Source organism: Gavia stellata, chromosome 32, assembly GCF_030936135.1.
Source record: "Gavia stellata isolate bGavSte3 chromosome 32, bGavSte3.hap2, whole genome shotgun sequence".
In the NCBI taxonomy this organism is placed as follows: domain Eukaryota; kingdom Metazoa; phylum Chordata; class Aves; order Gaviiformes; family Gaviidae; genus Gavia; species Gavia stellata.
In genome coordinates, this window is record NC_082625.1 from 1724662 (window position 1) to 1738064 (window position 13403).

Below are 13403 nucleotides of genomic sequence, written 5' to 3' on the forward strand. Positions count from 1 at the left end.
CCGTGTCGCAGCCTGATCTCCCTCGCGCCGCTGGTGTTTGAGCAGGATTTTGGCCCTTTTTCTTGCAGGACACCCCAAATCCCTGCAAGACCCGGTGTCCGGGATGTGTTCCCTTCCCAGTGGGTCAAGCTTTTATCTCACCAGCCCTCTCCTTCCCCGCGGCGGGAGGTGAGGGGTGCCCCGAGGCGGTCCCAGCCCCAGAGGGGACGGTGTCCTGTCCCTTTTGGGTTGGGGGGAGGCAGGAGCAGCCCGGCTTCGGGCATGGCTGGTGTAGGGATGGGCACGTCTCACCTCACCCTCACTCCGTCTCCCTCTCCTCGTTTCCACCCCAGACCTGGGAACTGGGGCTGGCCCCGCTTTGCCGGTCCACAGGGCTCCCCAGGGGTGGCGCTGAGGGGGGGACGGGTGGGACAGGCTGTGCAAACGGGGACCCGGGAGGGACAAACACCCAGCCAACACCACCAGTTCCCAGTGAACTGACTGGTTGCTCCAGCCCCAGCTGGTGCCGCTGGTCCCGAGACTCACTCCAGCCCTGCAGCTCCCATTTTTCTGTCTTTAAGTCAAATTTCAAGACAAAACCAGAGCCTGGAGACCTGCAGCTCCAGGAGCAGACAGGGGACGATGCACAGAGTCACCGCAGAGGTTGGTGACTCCGGTTGCTCACTCGGCATTGGGGTGTCGGAGCTGCGGAGCCGGTGCTGGGTCAGCACTGCCACGGCTCAGTCCCCTCCCCAGGGAGGGCTGTGGGGTCCCACCAGTGTTTCTGGTGACCAGTTAAACACAGCGTGGGTGACATGGGACCAGGCCAGCTGCCCTACGGATGCATCGGAAGGACATCCTCACTGAAATCCCTGCCTCCGACCCCCCCCAGCACGCGCTCGCCTGCCCGCCCGCCGCCGCCAGCGACCCAGACGCCCAAATATTGAGCTATACATTAAATTACCCGGGGAAAAGGGCCGGGACGGAGCCGGAGCACGTCGGAGGGAGCGTGGCAGTTTGTTATGCTAACCGAGGGGGGCTCCGCTCAGGGGACGTGTCGGAGAGGTCTGAAGAGCAAGGAGTTCACAGGCCCTCTTCTTTTGTCATGCTAAAAGTGCAACACAGAAAATATATACAGGCAGCTGCTCAATGGAGCGTGAAATACAAGTGATTTCTCCGGGAGCCCTGGGTAATGCGATGCAACCCGGACAATGCCCGCTGCCGCCGTCTTTGTGCAAAATGGGAAACTTCTGCGGGGGGAACGGGCACAGACCGGCCCCTGGCCCGCCAGCTGCCCCCAGCATCGTCCGGATGTGGACAGTCCCTGAGTCGGTCCCCGGCCGCAGTGCCCGTGGTGTTCCCGGCTGCGGGACCAGCGGGAGCTTTGTTGTCCGGGGATCGGCTCCAGCTCGGTGGGCGCTGCATGGCTGCCAAGCCTCAGCCCTTTGAGAAAACATTCCCCCGGTGCATACAGGGACCGTGCTGGGCCTGGAACCCCTTCATCGGCCACGGGACTGGGGACCCCCCTTAATTCAACAACTTTACAGCAGCACCGACAACCGCCCGTCGCGGCAGCTCCCTTTGCTGATGCTAATTTGGGCATCCCGGCAGGAGCGGTGTAAAATCAGTCCTCAAAGGGGCTTTTGTGTCCTGGGGGAGGGCAGCCGGGCTGGGGGTGCTCCGAGCATCCATCTTCCACCTTTCCCTCCTTTTTTGTGTCTCAGCGGAGCTGAAAGCCAACGCCGTGGGGGCTGCGAGGATCCTGGGGCCCCGCATTCGTTCCAGAGATGCGCAGCCACTGGTTTGTGCAGCCCCTGCAGCCAGTGCTGCACCCCAGTGCAAGGGTTGGGGGGTCTGGGGGTTCTGGGGGGCCCAGAGGGTTCTGGGGGGGCCAGGACACGGGCTGTGCTCAGCAGCAAAGGTGATGGAGCAGGCTGCTTCCCCCAGCCCTGGCTTGGCTCGCAGCCGGGGGCACCTGGCAGCCAGGACCGGGCCACTTTGGGGGAACTGGGGGGATTTTTTGGCATCACAGCCCGCAATGTCTCGCCCCCATCAGCGGACGGGCTGCTCAGCTGCTGGCCGAGGCTGGCACGGGGGGCACACCGGGGGCTGCATGCCTGGGCCACCCTGGGGGGTTCCTGCGGGGCGGGGGGGATGTGGCACCCCCCAAGCCTGGGTACCCCAACCCACGGGGGATGCTCGGGGTATGGGCGGAAGCGACATCTAGCGGGAAGCGCATCCCGTTGCCTGGGAGATCGATAACCATGGCAACCCCTTGGGGCTACCAGCACCCTGCCTGGACCAGGGGCACCCACCAGCACCCGCCGAGCCCCCCGTCAGGGTCAGCGGGTGCTCCTTGCAGGGCAGGGCTGTCACAGCCCTAAGTAACCCCGAGCTCAGCCGAAACGCCTGCAGACCACCGCCGTGACGCAGGTGCTGGCATCGTGGTGGGCCCTGAAGCCCCTTACCCACCGTCAGCCTGGACGAGCTGCACGCAGCGGGCTCTGCCCTGGCCTTGTCCACCTTGGCTGCTCCAGTGCTCGCAGGGGGATGCAGCCGGGTGGCAACAGGAGGGGGTAAATGGAGGAGAAGAGCCCGTTTAGCTCGCAAAGAAGCCGTGGGCAAAAGGACAGGGCAGGCGGGATGGTTACAGCCTGCCCCATGGCGTCATTGCTCCACGGAGGGCAGCGGGGAGGGGAAGGTGCCAGCTCAGCCAGCCCCAGGCCCAGGGCGGAGGAGGATGGGGAGGTCACGGGGATCGAGCCGCTGCTGCCCAAACCCCTGTGCCCTCCTTCGCCCCCAAAATGCAGCGCCCAGGGGCTGCGTGCAGGGGTGGGTGTTGCAGAGCCTCAGCTTGAAGGGGCCCTTCAGGTGCAAATACACCCCCACATGTCTGCACATGTATACATAGGGGGTGCAGGCATATACATGCATGTGATTTAATTTACATACGTACATGCGGGCGCTGCTGGGGCTGTGCCGCTGTCCCGCACAGCACTGCCGGGGCTCGAACCCGCGACCCCCGGGGCTGCGCGGGGACCACAGCTCCCAGGAGGCAGCGCCCGCGGAACCGGGCACGGAGGAGGGCCCGCCCCCGCCTAGCGCTCCCTCTGCATTGGTCAAGAAGCCGCCAATCAGCAGGAGAGCGGCAGCGGATTGGCCGACGGGCGGCGGCGGGCAAGCTTCCTGCGGCCGCCTTTGCACTGACCCCGGCATGGTGAGCGCGGGCCGGGGGTGCTTGTCCGGGGGGGCGTGCGGGGGGCTGGCCCGGGGTGTCTGCCCGGGGGTGCATGCACGGGCTGGCCCGGGGGGTGCATGCCCGGGGGGTGCACGCCCGGGGGGTGCACGCTCAGGGGTGCATGCCCGGGGGGCGCGTGCCCGGGGGGTGCACGCCCGGGGGGTGCATGCTCAGGCTGTCCCGGGGGGTGCAAGCTCAGGGGTGCATGCCCGGGGGGTGCATGCCCGGTCTATCCCGGGGGTTGCACGCCCGGGGGGTGCACGCTCGGGGGTGCGTGGCCGGGGGGTGCATGCACGGGCTGTCCCGGGGGGTGCATGCTCGGGGGTGCATGCCTAGAAGGGTGCATGCCCAAGTGTGCACGCCCGGGGTGTCCCAGGGGTGCGCGCACCCCAGGGGTGCATGCCCAGGCTGCCCTGGGGGGGGTTGCACGACCGGAGGGTGCACGCCCGGGGTGTCCCATAGCAGGGACAGGGGCTGGGGGAAGCAGACAGCCCCGATACTGCAAGCTGGTGGGGGGCTCCCCAGCTCCCCCCGGCTCCGGGAGGTCGGGTGCCAGGGTCGACCCCTGAGGGTGCCCCCGGCGCAGGCGGTGATGGGGGTGCAGGTGGTGGTGAGCCTGCTGGCAGCCAGCGTCATGCAGAAGATGGCCCCGCACTGCTCCTTCGCTCGCTGGTTGCTCTGCAACGGCAGGTACGTGGCCCGTCCCCCCCTGCTCGTCCCCGTGGTGGGGCCTGGGGGACACCCGGCACCGCTGACACCCCACTGCTCCCTTCCAGCCTGCACCGCTACAAGCACCCCTCGGACGAGGAGCTCTGCGCCCTGGCAGGCAAGCAGCGCCCCAAGGCCAAGCGGGACAGGTCAGCTCGGCACGCGCCCACGGCTCCGGCGGGCAGGAGGGACTTAAAACGAGAAATATTCTGGTTTGGTGCTGATGGAAGTCATCCCGGCGTGCTGCGGGACTCCCCTGGGGAGGTGCCGCAGTGACGGCCTCGGCCGCAGATGGGCTCGGGGCCGGGGCTGGTGCTGAGGAGCCCCAAGCCGGGGATGTGCCGCCACGCGAGGGGCTTTCGGCACCGTGGGACACAAGGGACAAGCCAGCTCTTTGCCTGCCATCCCAAGCCCGGGTCTCCCTTGCAGGAGGATGAACGGCGTGACGGATGACAAGCCTCTCTCCGTGCCCCGGGACATCGACCTCCGCCTGGACCCCAGCCCCATCACCGCCGTGGATGCTCTCGGTAACCCCCCGTGCACCCACCGCTCCCTCTGCACGCCGGACCCAGCATTGCCCTGGACCGGGCACCCTTGGCCATGCCCGGGACCCCCACCCTGGGTCCCCCCGGCATGGTGATGTGTCCCTCTGTCACACCAGTGCTGCGTTATTTCCTGGAGTACCAGTGGTTCGTGGATTTTGCCGTCTACTCTACCGCTGTGTATGTCTTCACCGAGGGCTACTACTGCCTGGCGGACCCCCAGAAAGAGACCAACATTGGGGTGCTCTGGTGCCTGCTGACGGTCGTCTTCTCCCTGTATCCTTCTGCCGGCTTTTGGGGTGCGATTGCTGCCACCCCCTGGGTCCAATGGGTGGGAGAGGGAACCCACCGTCCTGGTTTTTTCCCCATTAAAAGCCAGTTGAGGCAAAAAATTTAAATTTATGGATTTATAAACCGCTCGCTGATGAGCTGTAAAGGTGCCTAACGAGAGCCTTCCCCGCGGAGAAGGTGGCGGTGGCCAAACGACAATGATGGTTTGCGACGTGCTAATGAGCAGGGGGGTCCCACTGGCGTTGGGGGGGGTCCCGAAGCCCCCGGTTTCCTTGACGGCCACTCCTCGCCCGCAGCAAGGTCTTCTTCATGGTGATGCGCCATTACTTCTGCTCGGAGGAGGGGGGCGAGCGCTCCGTCTGCCTCACCTTCGCCTTCTTCTTCCTCCTCCTCGCCATGGTGGCCCTGGTCATCCGTGAGGACTACCTGGAGTTCGGCCTCGAGCCCGGTGGGTGGGGGGGGACGGGGAGAGGAGGGTGGGCAGGTGGTCCCTGGGGGCTGTGGGCACCCCACTCATGGGGGGGTCGCTCCCCGCAGGGCTGGCCGGTGTCAGCGGCAACCTGGAGAGCATCCTGAAGCAGCGGGGCTGGGAGTGGACGTGAGTTGGTGGTAGGGCGGGGAGGGAAACAGGGCTTTTTGGGAGGTTTTTTGGAAATCTGCGATGGGAACCCCTCCGGGGCTCACCGGGGATGGGGCCAACCTGTTCCCCCCCCACGCTGCCTTCTCTCTCCGCAGGCTGCCCCTCGCCAAGCTGGCCTTCAAGCTGGGGCTGGTGGCCCTGTGCTCCCTCCTGGGCGCCTGCCTGACCTTCCCGGGGCTGCGCCTGGCCCAGACGCACCTCGACGCTCTCCGGATGGCGGCTGACAAGCCCCTGACCCAGTTGGGTGAAATCTGCGGGTGGGGAAGGAGGCGAGGGGATCGGTGCTGGCGTCTCGGGGGCCAGGACCCCTCCGCTCCTCGGCTCTGTGGCTGCAGGGCGGCGAGGAGGGTTGGTGGTGGGAGAGGGCGGAGGGAGTGAGGGTGAGGACCGGTCCCTGTCTGCGGAGGGATGGAGGGAGCGGGGGGCACCAAGCTGCACGGGGGTCTCTGATGGCTCCGCCGCAGGGTCCTGCTCCACGTGAGTTTCCTGGCGCCTGTCCTCGTGGTGGTGATGTGGATCAAGCCCATCTCGCGGGATTTCCTGCTCCGCGCGCCCATGGGCAAGCAGACAGTGCAGATGTAAGTGGGGCACCAGCAGTGGGTCCCACTCTGTGCCCCGGCATCCTTGCTCCGAGGGGAAACTGAGGCACGGGTGCACCAGTCCACCTCCTCCAACACCAGTAGCCCCCCCATCCTCCCCACCGCCACCCCATCAGACATCCTCTGGGGTGCGGGGGGTTTCTGGAGCCCAGGATCTCCCTGACAGCCCCCTGCTCTTGCCCCAGCATGTCGGACTCTGCCTACAACACCGCGCGCCTCTGGACCATCGTCGGCCTCTGCCTGTTGCGCCTGGCCGTCACCCGCCATCACCTCCAGGCGTACCTGGGCCTGGCCGAGCGCTGGGTGGAGCAGATGAGGAAGGAAGCCGGGCGCATCGCTGTCCTGGAGATCCAGCGCAAGGTCCGGATGCGGGAGCTGGGATGGGAGCGGGGATCCGGGCATGGCCGCCGGCCTCCTGCTGATCCCCACTGCCCACAGATCACGAGGATTTACTGCTACGTCTCTGTGGTCAGCCTGCAGTACCTGGGACCCGTCATCCTCACCCTCCACTGCACGCTGCTCCTCAAGACGCTGGGTAAGGAGGCGGCGGGGGGCCGTGGGGGGACGCGGGGGCTTGAGGGGCAGGATGAGACCTGCGAGTCATTGTCAAGCTGTCAGCATCCAAGGCGTCCCCAGGCTCTCAAGACATCGTCTGCAGTTGGCATGAACCTAATGCATGCAGCGAGCGTGCTGGGACTCGGCCAGCAGCATGGCTGTAGCGTGGGGACGGAGCTGCAGCATGGGGACCAACCCCCGTGGACCCGTCCCCTCTGTCACGCAGGGCACCACTCGTGGGGGCTGTACCCGGAGCCCCCTCCCCTCCCTCCGGCAGCGACCACAGCACCGCTGCGTCCCGGCGGTGAGGATGGGGAAGACGTGCGTGCCGCGGTGGAACAGATCACCGGCGTCTTGGGCGGCATCTTCACCCCCCTCTTCTTCCGTGGACTCTTCGCCTTCCTCACTTGGTGGGTGGCCGCCTGCCAGGTCGTCACCAGCCTCTTCGGCCTCTACTTCCACCAGTACCTGGCAGCCTCCTGACTGGGGGGAGCTGGGACCTGCCTCGGGGCGCAGTGGGTGCCCGGCTGCTGGTCCCCTTGCTCCTGCCTCGCCGGGTTTCCCCCTTTGCCTGTGGCACACGTGGACACACACGTGGGGACTTTTCTGCCACCCGCTCTCATCGTGACGGCTTTTATGCATCTGGGCTGGCGTGGGCATCGCCTGCTCCCGCCGCCGATCACCACCGTGCCTGCTCTCGCCCCGCCGCCGCTCCGGGCTGCGTCCCTCCAGCCCCTCGTCCCCTTCCCGGCCCTGCACGGTGATGGAGGAGCTGGAGCCCCGCAGACGGGTTTGCTGCTGCCTGCTCTGACCCGTCGTGGCTGCCCAAAGCTCTGCCGCGGTGTTTTCCTCAAGGGCAGCAGCTCCTGCCAGCCCCGGGTGGTACGTGCCGGGCAGAGGACACGGCGGGGATTGCCCTTGCACAGTGGAGACCTCGCAGCCGGGCTGGAGCGACAGCGGGGCTTGTTGGGGTTTGTCTGCCGGGCGTTTGCCTCCGCCGGCTGAGGGTGGGTGTATTTTTGTAGGGGCGCTGCTCTGGCCAGCTGGGTCGGAGCTCTGTGGGGTCGTCCCTCTGCTTCGCGTGAAATCCTCAGGCCCAGCAGCCTCGGTTGTTGGCTGTTTTAGAAATAAATAAGTAACCCAGAGTCCGTTTGCCACGCTGAAGGCTGCTTTGTTTGCACTTTGTCGCACCCCTGAAGCCCCTGGAGCAGGGCGGGGGGTCCCGCGGCGCGAGGGCAGCTGCCTTTGGGCAAGCGGGCGAGCAGCAAAGCCCTGTGCGCGTTATCGCAGCAAGGGGAAGGGGCCGAGCGCTTGAACAAACCCTGCAGCCCAGCCCCGCCGCACGCGAGGAGGAGACCTCACGTTCGCCCCGTCACAGCCAGGCTCGGTGCCAATTCCTGGCCATTCCCTCGGCACTGGGATCGTACCCGGGCTGGTAAAGCGCTGCTACGGGGGGGGGGACGGGGTCCGCGGCCCCTTGTCCATCTCAGCCGAGCTCTTCCCCACCGCACGGTGGGTGCTGGTCCAGCTGCATGAAAAAGGATTAGCGGGTCTGGGCTGCTCGGAGAAAGGGAGAGGGGCTCTGATCCTATTTGATAGCCTTGTAATGGTCTTAATTCCTTCTTGCTAAGGGCCGAGATGAGACGGCAGCCCTCTGCCCGGTGTTAACAGGGCTAATCCGGACAGCCCTCCTCCGCCTGCCTCCCCAGTACCCAAGCTCCAGACACAGTAAAAAGCCCTTTTGCAAAAAAATTACGGGGAAATTCCCCTTTAGCAAGCAGCCGGGGAAACCAGAGCCCAGAGCAGCACCGTTACCCAGCACAGGGCCAGGAGGGATTTGGCTCCAGCAGCGCTGTCACCAAGAGGTGGGTGGAAAGGTGCAAGGAAGAAGCGATTCCCCCCAGGGCCAGGATGCAGAGGGACTTGTTCCAGCCTGCGCCGTCCCATTAAAAGCTAGTCCGACTGCCTTGATGGCTCATTTATCTCATCTTCCTTAAGCATGTGGAGGAAGCAGCCGGGGGCTGAGCTGGCAGGGAAGCCTTCGCGGCAGGAGGACGGTTGCTAGGGCCTGGGGTTGTGCTGCATTCAGACATGCAGACAGTTCCTCCCCTGAGATCTGCCCAGACGTGACCCTCTCAGGCGGGGACAATGACTGATAGACTAGCCAAGAGCAGGAGACAGATCCACAGGCACTGAAATTGGGCCACATCAAATAAAATGAAAGAGCCCCCCCATCTTCCTCTCCCCGGAATTAGTCTTACTCTTTGTATCTTTGCTTTATTTAGAACAGGGTACGGGCTGGGCTCTGCAACGGGCCACGCTCGGGCTCTCAGCAGAGAGGGGAGCAGCTGGCACCAAGAGGTTTTGGTGCTCCGCTGGCACCAGGATTCAGCCTGGCACCCGGAGTCCTGGCTGTGACCCGGATCCGGCCTCGCATCGCCGCTGCTCCCCTGGTGCACACCTACCTTCTGCTGCCGCTGAGCCAAACGTGGCGAGAAACCACGGTCTGGGGAGAGGGCTGGAGGTCTTCCTTCATGCCCTGGCAGGGAGGGAAGCAGTGAGCCCTGCCTTCCCACCCCACTTCCATCCAAAATGAGATCCCCTTGCCGTCCTTACTGCCTGCATCCTGCAGAGCTGGTCCTGCTTGGAGCAGCGGGAAATTTCTAGTGACAGCTCCCTCCGGGGCTGGCAGCCCAACCCAACCCCTGCAGACGGGGAGCCAGAACGCCAAAGGTAGGGATGCTCCCCTCAACCGGATTCCAGAGGCAGCTGGCCCAGGGGAGGTGGGCAGGGGCCGCTCCCCAGCTCTGCCACAGGCTTCCTGCAAGGTTTAGTACAAGTCTCAGTCTCTGGGTCTCGGTTTCCCTTGGGGTACAGCCAGGACATCAGCTCTGCCCCACCTTGCAGGGAGCAGGAGTGGGCTACAGGGAGGTCACTCTGGGAGGGCTGGACCCGTCCTCGCTGCTGAGGCTTTCCTACCCTGCAAGGAGTGCAGGATGCAGAGCATGCCGCTGTCACATCCACACTAGACCTGAAACGCAGCCGAAAGTGCTGCAAGCCCCAAGAGCCGAGCAGGGCTGAGCAGCAGCCGGGGGTCCCCAACTTGGGGGAAGCCGCTGGGCCATGCCTAAGCCGACAGTGCCACCTGCCGCCATCGCACACCCGTCCCCGTCCCACTCTGCGGCGCTGGGGACGGGGCCAGCACAGGCCTCCTCTGGGCTTTTGAACCATCTCCAGAGATGCTTTCTTCCCTTCAAGCTTCTCCCAACTTCCACGCAAAGCCCAAAGCACCGACCCGTGCACTTTGCGGGGTGCTCCGTGCACTTTGCGGGGTGCTCCGTGCACAGGAGACCTGCGTGGCTGGGGGCACAGTGAGCCCCAGAAGAGGTACCCCCAGCCACAACCCCCCCCCAGACACCCCCTTTTTTAGTCCTTCAATAAATCCACCCAAATCTGCCAGGCCCCTCTCTCTTATGAGCAACGTATGATAGGAGACACCCTCAGAGAGCCTGCAAAGTCAATTATAAATTTTTATTAAATATACATCCTCTCTTGGCACAAATCTTAAAATATATAAACATTATATAACAAAGTGTCTTCACTGCAATAAAATAGAACTCCAGATCCAAGAAAAGCAGTCAAAATTGACACACATACGTACACGCACACATTGATGGTGAGGACACATCTTGACAAAAAGGCATTTAACAGTGTTTGTGCTAATATATGCATAGACCACACAGGCAGTGAACAGTGCTGGGAAACCCGGCATCATGTGGCATTTAAGGGGGGGACGGGGGCAGCGGGAGGAATCAGCCCCTACAATAAAAAAAAAAAGGCTGTTTTGTAGGAAGGCCACCTCCTCCTCTGGCCCAGCCCAGGTGGGAAGGGTCCGTAACACACGCCCTGGCTCCCTGCAGAGCCCAAGTACCCAGCCAGGCACCAGGAAACGGCATGGGAAGTATCCCACCGCATTCCCTCCTCCTGCTGCCCTCCCAGGACTGGCACCAGACTCGCTCGGGGTTGCCAGAGTGCTTCTGCTCAAAGTTTCCTTTCATGCCTCATCTGCTTTTGTGTTAAAGACACCAGAGGGTGAAGACGACAGTGCTCGAGTTCTTCTAGGCAGAAGGCGCGAAGAACTTAACAGAAGTACCACTACTTTGCCACAGAAGCTATGAACCTGCTGTTGGAGAGCTTCCGCGGAGTATCAATGCTACGCCACGCTACCCACCCCATGGCTTTCAGTGACTCAGGAGGCCGTCACTCCTCTCCCGATTCTTCCACCACGGTCCTGCCAGCAACCAGACGGCTCTTCAGTGGCTCTGCCTTCCCGGGGAACTGGCAGAGGTCTGCACGGGGCATGCAGGGCAAAGGGGTTTGCCAGAAGCCAACTCAGGTCCCACCTCTCACATATTCAAGTTCCCTAACTGACCCTCTGAGCCTCCGCAAGCTCTCCCCGAGCTCCCTACCCAGCAGGCAGCCACTTTCACAGAGCAAGTGGGCATCACGTGGAGGTACCGAAAGAGGAAACGATAAGAAGCAGCAGCATTTCACAGCTTGTGAAGGAAAGGTGCTAGGAGAACGAAGGTGCTAGGCTGGACAAGTAGTTCAAGAACCTTTCAAAAAACACCCAACCTTCTGCCCCATCATCTAGCGCCTTTAACTTCTTGCCCCCCGCCCCAAGCATCCCTGCCTGTGAGTGGGAAGCCTGGTTGGGTTGTTTGGGCATCGCTATCAGAGCTGCAATTTTGTCATTTTGGGTGCATTTCATTGGACCTGATTTTCTCGAAGTGCTAGTGCGGGACTAAAGGTGCAGAAGCAGAGAGGGAGGGAGAACAGACAAAAAAAGCACAAATTAACGTTTGGCGGTAACGCATTAAGGAACAACGAGAAACATGACTTGAAAATAAAAGCAAGAAATTTGAGAAGAATAAAATGAAAAATCGGGGAATTTGGGGTAGTAAAGAAGTTCTAAAGAAAAGAAGGAGTAGAGAATATTCCTGTTAGACTTGTCTCCTTTCTCAGAGCTAAAGGCAATGGACCTTCTTGGCCAGCACACAGGCACCCTCCCTTTCTAAATCTGCATGCCCAAACGTCCTCAGGCACTCATTCCAGGCAGCAGAGAGATCTGGAACATGTCTCAATTCATGCAAGGATTAAGAGAAGGGAAGAGAACACTCTGTTTCTCCTTTTCTACATTCAAATCAGAGAAGAAGAAGAAGAAAAAAACCCACTATTTAAAACAACCCAAAGCAATAACAAACAGTTACTCTGAACACTTTTGCCCAAGAAACAAAAGCACCAAAACCATTACAGACTGAATTCAAAGATCGGTGTCTGAACAAACACTCAGTCTGCAAGACTTGGAAAAACCTATTTGGCTAAAATTCCATTGAACTAAAATCAGGTGCAGCTGCTAATAAAGGAACAACTTATCTGAGCCCAACTCTTCCAAGTCTGGCTGGGCTTCAGGTCTTGTTTCTCAGCTCGGAGCCCCCAGGCTCTAGATGAGCTGCCTGCACCGTCTTTCGGCTGCAAGGTGGGCGATGCCGGGGTCAGCCAGCCAGAAGCTGCCTCCTCCACTGGCTTCCCGTTCATTTAATACACTAGCTGCACTCCTGACGTGGCAGAAGGTACTCTGTGCGGATCTGCCCTCCTGTTCAGTCCCAAACAAGAGGCTAGTCATCCAGTGTAAATCCTTTCTCAGTCAGGACCCAGGAGGAATTAAGCCACCTCTGTTACCATAGGGGTTCAGTGATGCTCAACATCTCATAAGACAAGGTCTGCTGCGCTTGCCTCCAAGATGACCTACCGTACTGTGGAGCAAAGGAGCCCGCTCTAACTTGGATGCCACCGTTCAGCTTCCTCTCTTCTTCATATAGTACCCATCGGCTGTGCAGAAAGGACCGCGCTTTGAACTGGCAGCCTCCAAGCTGAGAGAGAACTTGGCATGGATTGTACACGCAGTCAGACACACATACATGCACGTACGCAGAGTCAACCGCGGACACACCTAGCTGCTGGTCTGTACCTCACTTTTGTGGTAGGATGCAACTGCCTTAGTATTTCCTCACTGGGCCAGACAAGATAAAGACAAGAGCAGAAATAATTAGCTTCTCCATTGGAGAAATCGGAGCTCTTGCAAAGGACTAAACAAAATCTCACCCCAACGAAGAGAACAGCTGATCATCTTCCATTAGCAATGGGAGCAAAAAATATACAGAATTCATGGCTATCATCTCTAAAGACTCTTAAAACAACAACAGCTAACACTTCTTTAATTACAAGGTAAATCAGTGACTGCAGTCAAGTTTCACAACGGAAATCATCATTTGTGGGCTCGGAGGCAGAAATTACTGAGGTTAATACCCCGCCCATCCACAAACCATTAAAGTATGATTGATCCCACATGTTCTGGGAACAACATGCATGCTAATACTTCAGTATGCTGGCTCTCCGCCACGTCCACAAAATGGAAGTGTGGGTGCTCAATTCCTAGGGAAATATTTGGCATTAGAAGCAAGTTATGCTCCAAAGAACAAGTGCAAAGACAAAAGAAAGGAGAAAGCTATTTCTACCAATTGTGCAATTACCTCCATTCCCATTAATAAAGCCGTGACACAAGGCTTAAACTACAACAGCTAAAATAGGTACACCAGAAAAGGACAGCTTTTAAATTATGCCTTATTTTTCTTTTATACATCACCGACTATATCAGCTGGAAAGGGATTTTTAATCTTGGCTTATGTAATCTGATTCTCAGAGAAGTCTGAAGTTTGCTCTGACCTCTCTTGCACTCCAAATTTAATACAGGAATGGAACATAAAACAAAACCACCCCCAGATCTCCAC

General features: G+C 60.7%; 1 protein-coding gene across 1 annotated transcript; it reads left to right on the plus strand.

The window, feature by feature from the left end:
* Positions 1-3178: 3178 nt before the first annotated feature.
* On the plus strand, positions 3179-7344 carry TMEM161A (transmembrane protein 161A). Its single transcript, XM_059831977.1, has 12 exons — positions 3179-3196; positions 3804-3907; positions 3994-4074; positions 4355-4450; positions 4660-4743; positions 5055-5206; positions 5296-5356; positions 5494-5637; positions 5863-5976; positions 6183-6357; positions 6436-6532; positions 6779-7344. The coding sequence occupies exons 1-12, from the start codon at positions 3194-3196 to the stop codon at positions 7033-7035; spliced, it is 1368 nt and encodes a 455-aa protein (XP_059687960.1). The 5' UTR covers positions 3179-3193; the 3' UTR covers positions 7036-7344.
* Positions 7345-13403: the final 6059 nt, after the last annotated feature.

Excerpts from the sequence above, each read along its gene's own strand:
- TMEM161A (XM_059831977.1), top strand. Across the intron at positions 4,451-4,659 it reads ATCACCGCCGTGGATGCTCT|CGAGGGCTACTACTGCCTGG; the intron begins CGGTAACCCCCC and ends GTATGTCTTCAC. Across the intron at positions 5,977-6,182 it reads GGCAAGCAGACAGTGCAGAT|CATGTCGGACTCTGCCTACA; the intron begins GTAAGTGGGGCA and ends CTCTTGCCCCAG.